The sequence below is a fragment of the Otolemur garnettii genome, unplaced genomic scaffold (assembly GCF_000181295.1).
Source record: "Otolemur garnettii isolate 467f Iridium unplaced genomic scaffold, OtoGar3 scaffold00091, whole genome shotgun sequence".
NCBI classification, from domain to species: domain Eukaryota; kingdom Metazoa; phylum Chordata; class Mammalia; order Primates; family Galagidae; genus Otolemur; species Otolemur garnettii.
In genome coordinates, this window is record NW_003852486.1 from 7683802 (window position 1) to 7688861 (window position 5060).

General features: G+C 37.3%; 1 protein-coding gene across 1 annotated transcript in view; it reads left to right on the top strand.

Moving 5' to 3' along the window:
• Positions 1-5060, top strand: part of ZNF583 (zinc finger protein 583) — a 27249-nt gene that overhangs the window by 10195 nt on the left and 11994 nt on the right. Inside the window, exons 3-4 of the mRNA XM_012808552.1 lie at positions 3333-3459; positions 3750-3845. Coding sequence (XP_012664006.1) covers positions 3333-3459; positions 3750-3845 — 223 coding nt within the window. The remainder of the gene's footprint in view (positions 1-3332; positions 3460-3749; positions 3846-5060) is intronic.

The following is a 5060-nucleotide window of genomic DNA, read 5'->3' on the forward strand; positions in this document are numbered from 1 at the left end:
AAAAAAAAAAAAAAAAAACCATCTACAGGGAAGAAGTTTATGTAAAATAAATGTTGAATGTGCAGCAAACAAAAGAGTCAGGTTGGAATGTATAATGAAATGGAACATAAGATGTGTAATATTTATTGTAAAATACATGATGTCATCATATATTTTGACATCATGACATTCATGACTTTGGCGGCTGGTTGGCAAGTGTTTAGAAATCAATGTTATAAGCATCAAATATATTTACACATAACTGTATTAATGTCCTCAGAATACTGACCTTTCCATTGTGCAGTTTGGCAAAATACCAGCTTTGACCCTGTACCTGTTTTTTTTTTTTTGGTCTCCCCCATTGTTATCTTTTTATTTTATTTTATTTTTCTTCTTTTTTTTTTGTTTTTTTAAAAGCATGAAATTTGTTTCCATTCTTTCTGATATATGACAAAAATATAAAGCTGGATTCCAGAAATATACATTAGTTAAACAGAGTCCAGTTTTATTTCATAGAATTTGTTGGTCTGCTTCTTTTATGTGTGTAAACGTGAGATTCTAGAGTTTTGTGTAAATTTCTGGGCAACTCTATGCAAAGTTAGACAACCCACTAAATTATGTAAGAATTTTCCATCTTTGTCTAACAAATGCAATCAATGTAACCTGGTTCTTTGTACCCTCAATGAATCCCCAACAACTGAAAAAAAAGAATTTTCCAAAGATCTGAACTTGAGATCACTTTCAATTTCAGCAGTCATTGAGGAAAATGTTTTCCAGGTGGCTTTCAACATATCACAATTCAGCCCACCTCTTTCAAGGTCATTTATACTGGCAGAGAGGGAAGACACTGATGCCCTGAAGGCAGATTTTAAGTCCACTTCTGTAGGTGCTTTCAGACTCTAGAACAGGAGTGGGAAACTTACAGTTTTCTTTTTTGGGGTTTTGTTTGTTTTGTTTTGTAGAACAAAAGATTTATTAAACATACAGACACAAGTTTTTATTTTGTTATTTATTTATTTATTTTTTGAGACAGAGCCTCAAGTTGTTGCCCTGGGTAGAGTGCTGTGGCATCACAGCTCACAGCAACCTCAAACTCCAGGGCTTAAGTGATTCTATTGCCTCAGCCTCCCAAGTAGCTGGGACTACAGCACCCGCCACAACGCCCAGCTATTTTTTTTGCTTGCAGCCGTCATTGTTTGGAGGACCCTGGCTAGATTTGAACCCGCCAGCTCAGGTGTATGTGGCCGGCACCTTAGCTGCTTGAGCCATAGGCGTTGAGCCTATTTTTAAAATTTTTTTAATGTTTACCATTCCTTTATTTTTTTTAAGTTCAATATACAAATATCCATTGTATACCATTAACAATTAGAGAAGTAAAGTTAATATGACAGCACAAAATATTAAATATATAGAAATAATTCCTTAATAATGTATAGTATTTCTACATGGAAAACTTCTAGTTACTATTGAAAATATAAAAAGACACATGTCTGTATATATTGGCAAAATTATTAATGATTATTCTTATTTGTTTAGGTATTCCTTCTATTATATCAATTTATTGTCTTTCTAGGGATATCAGTATACCACATAGAAAATTCAGTTTGCTCTGGGGGTTCAGAAGAATTGTAGCAAACAGCTGGCCTATGGTGGGGGGCACATATATCTAATATTGGGTGTTGCTATATATGCAAGTACCTTCAGGCTTTCCTGTATATTCATAGTAAGAATAAACCAATAACAGGATTTTGACAGTTTGTCTAGTTTGGGTTACCTTTTGGATACATTTTTCACAACCTTCATCATGTCTTACATCTAAGATTAAAGAAGGAAGGTGAAAAAGTCCAAAGCAAAGAATCAGTCACCAGTCCCATGCCGATGCTGCTCAGCTTCAAGCTTCTGCCATACGTAGACCAGTCAGCTCCTGGTATGTGACTGGGGCAGAGCTGTAGTCTTTTATTAGGGTAAGACGGTGGGGATGCTCTGGGTGTTGTACTGTCCACTCCCCATTGCTGTCTGGTTTCACTCGTGAGTGATGTATCCAGACAGGGATGCCATTCACCTTCACTGTTGTTGGTGTGGACAGGGTCGCCAAGTAGGGACCTTTTCACCATGGTTTCAGTGGGCTCAGGCTCCAATCTTTTATCCACACTTGGTTACCTGGAGTGTGGAGATGGACTGGGGGTGGTAAACTAACAGGATATCTATCATTCACCCATTCTGAAATCTTTTTTTCATTATTTTTCCCAGTGACATTAGTTGGTTAATAAGTTAGTAAATTTTATTTCTTTCAGTTCTCTCAGGGTCCCTGGTAAATTTCTTAAAATGGGAAGGGTCCTATGATACAGTATTTTATAGGGACAGTAACCTGTTCTTTTTTTTGTAGTTTTATGAACCAGGTTACATTTATTGCATTTGTTAGTTAAAGTCCCTCTTACAATTGTGTCCTGCCCCCAAAAGGTATGTCACATGACCCTTCAGCCCCCTCCCTACTTCCTCCTCCTTACTCTCCCCTTCCCCCACCCCTCACTGAGTACTAGGTCATTAATTGTCCTTATATTAGAATTGAGTACATAGGATTCTTGTTTCTCCATTCTTGTGATGCTTTACTAAGAATAATGTGTTCCACTTCCATCCGGGTTAATACAAAAGATGTATAGTCTCCATCTTTTTTAATGGCTGAATAGTATTCCATGGTATACATATACCACAGCTTGTTAATCCATTCCTGTATTGAGGGGCATTTAGGCTGTTTCCACATTTTGGTGATTGTAAATTGAGCTGCAATAAACAGTCTGGTGCAGGTGTCCTTATGGTAAAAGGATTTTTTTTCTTCTGGGTCGATTCCCAGTAATGGGATTGCAGGATCAAATGTGAGGTCTAGTTTGAGTTTCTTTGAGGATTCTCCATACTTCCTTACAAAAAGGTTGTATTAGTTTGCAGTCCCAGACCCTGTACATGTTATAAGGCTTAACTCATAGCTTGTCTCCTCCTTGAAGACCCCAGTGTATTCTGGTTTCTCTATATTGAGAAGTGCTCTGGAATTTAGAATGAATAACATATTTTATACTTGATTGTTTATTCTGTTATTGTCCAATTTTTTGTGTGTTATAAATCTTTTCTACATCAGTAGAATTATCTCTGAAATTGTACCCTTTCCATGACAAAATGTCAAAACTGAACAAAGAGAAGTTGGTTAGCAGTTACTTGACGTGCATTGTTCAAAACCAAAATACAAAAGAAAATTTTGCTATATGCAATATATTTCTCTTTAAAAGTATAGAATCTCTTTAACCTAGGCTCATATGAGGCCATGAACACTAATTAAGCATTAATGTGTTATATCATTTCAGAATTTGGTGACATTTGGGGATGTGGCTGTAAATTTCTCTCAAGAGGAATGGGAATGGCTCAACCCTGCTCAGAGAAATTTGTACAGGAAGGTGATGTTGGAGAACTATAAGAGCCTAGTATCACTGGGTAAGGAGGTCTCCCCCAATTCAGAATCTATACACAGGACTGCATTTCAGTGTAATGTTTGGGAAGTGTCCAATGTGCTTTACTAAATTTTTCTTTCATATCTTTCCCAAAAGAGGTTGAATTTTGTAGAATTGGCAACTTCATCTTCCTCATTCTTCATCTTCCTCATTCTTCCTCATACTTCACCCCTTCCTCAGCTCCCTCCTATAATATCCCCATCTTCCTAGTGACCAAGGAACTTGATCTGATTTATAGACCTGACTAATTCCTGTTTTATTTCTTGCAAGCAGGAGTTTCTGTTTCTAAGCCAGATGTTATCTCATTATTGGAGCAAGGAAAAGAGCCCTGGATGGTGAAGAAGGAGGGAGCAAGAGGCATAAGCCCTGGTGAGTGAGAGAGAACCAGGGAGTTTGAAGCCATTACCAGGAAAAGCTCGGCTATTCTGAAAAGTTTAGCTCATAATTGATGTTTCCTGGATAGCTTTCTTAAAGGTTCAAGGCCTGAGAAGAAACATTGAGGCATCTTTAGCATGAACTCCGCAGTTTATTCTCTTTGTATATATTCTCAAGGTCCAAATTTCACAGTATTTCCTTGTCCTTCCCTGCCTTTTAGTTTTGCACAGTTGTTTCATTCCATTGGGAAAAAGTCTAGATTGTTTTCTCTTTCCTAGTTACTAAGTTCCTTTTATATTAAAGGATCTATGCATTTATTTATTCTTGTATTCTTTTGCCAAGACACATTGAGTGTCTCTTTTGAGGAGAATAAATTTTTAGGATTATTCTGGGGTTTATGAACCAAAGAACAAAAGAAAGCATTTCCAGTTTTATTTTCAATGCTGGTAACTGGAAGTTGGTAGCATTTAATAGAAACAATCTGAAGAAAGATTAGCTGGAGGAAAGATGATCAGTTTGGCTGGGAACATAAGGATTGATTTTTATGAGATGGACAGATTTCCAAGCAAAGAAATGTAGCATGCAGTTGGATTGAGAGATGGAGGCTCAGACAAAAAGTCTGACTTAGCGATGTCAGTGTGAATGAATGAATGAGATCACTGGGTCTAAGAGTTTGACAAATAAAACCTAATTGTATGGCCTTTGTGTGGGCAAGTAGATCTTTGACAATTTTCTCATTATCTGACAGTTTCTGGCTTTGCTTACATTTTAATTTTTCTAGATAATTATCCTTTTCTTTTAAATTACCAAGATGTATTTCCATGAGTTTGAGCAAAGTAGTTTCCTATAATTCTTTTCATTTCTTATATGTATAACGGTTTCCTATTTTAATTTCTTATCTTATATAGCTGTTCTTTTTTTTTTATGGTTGGGGATTCATTGGGGGAACAAAGAACCAGGTTACATTGATTGCATTTGTTAGATAAAGACCTCTAATAGGCTTGGCGCCTGTGGCTCAAGTGGCTAAGGCGCCAGCCACATACGCCTGAGCTGGCGGGTTTGAATCCAGCCTGGGCCTGACAAACAACAATGACAGCTGCAATCAAAAATAGCTGGGCGTTGTGGCAGGTGCCTGTAGTCCCAGCTACTTGGGAGGCAGAGGCAGGAGAATCACTTGAGCCCAGGAGCTAGAGGTTGCTGTGACCTGTG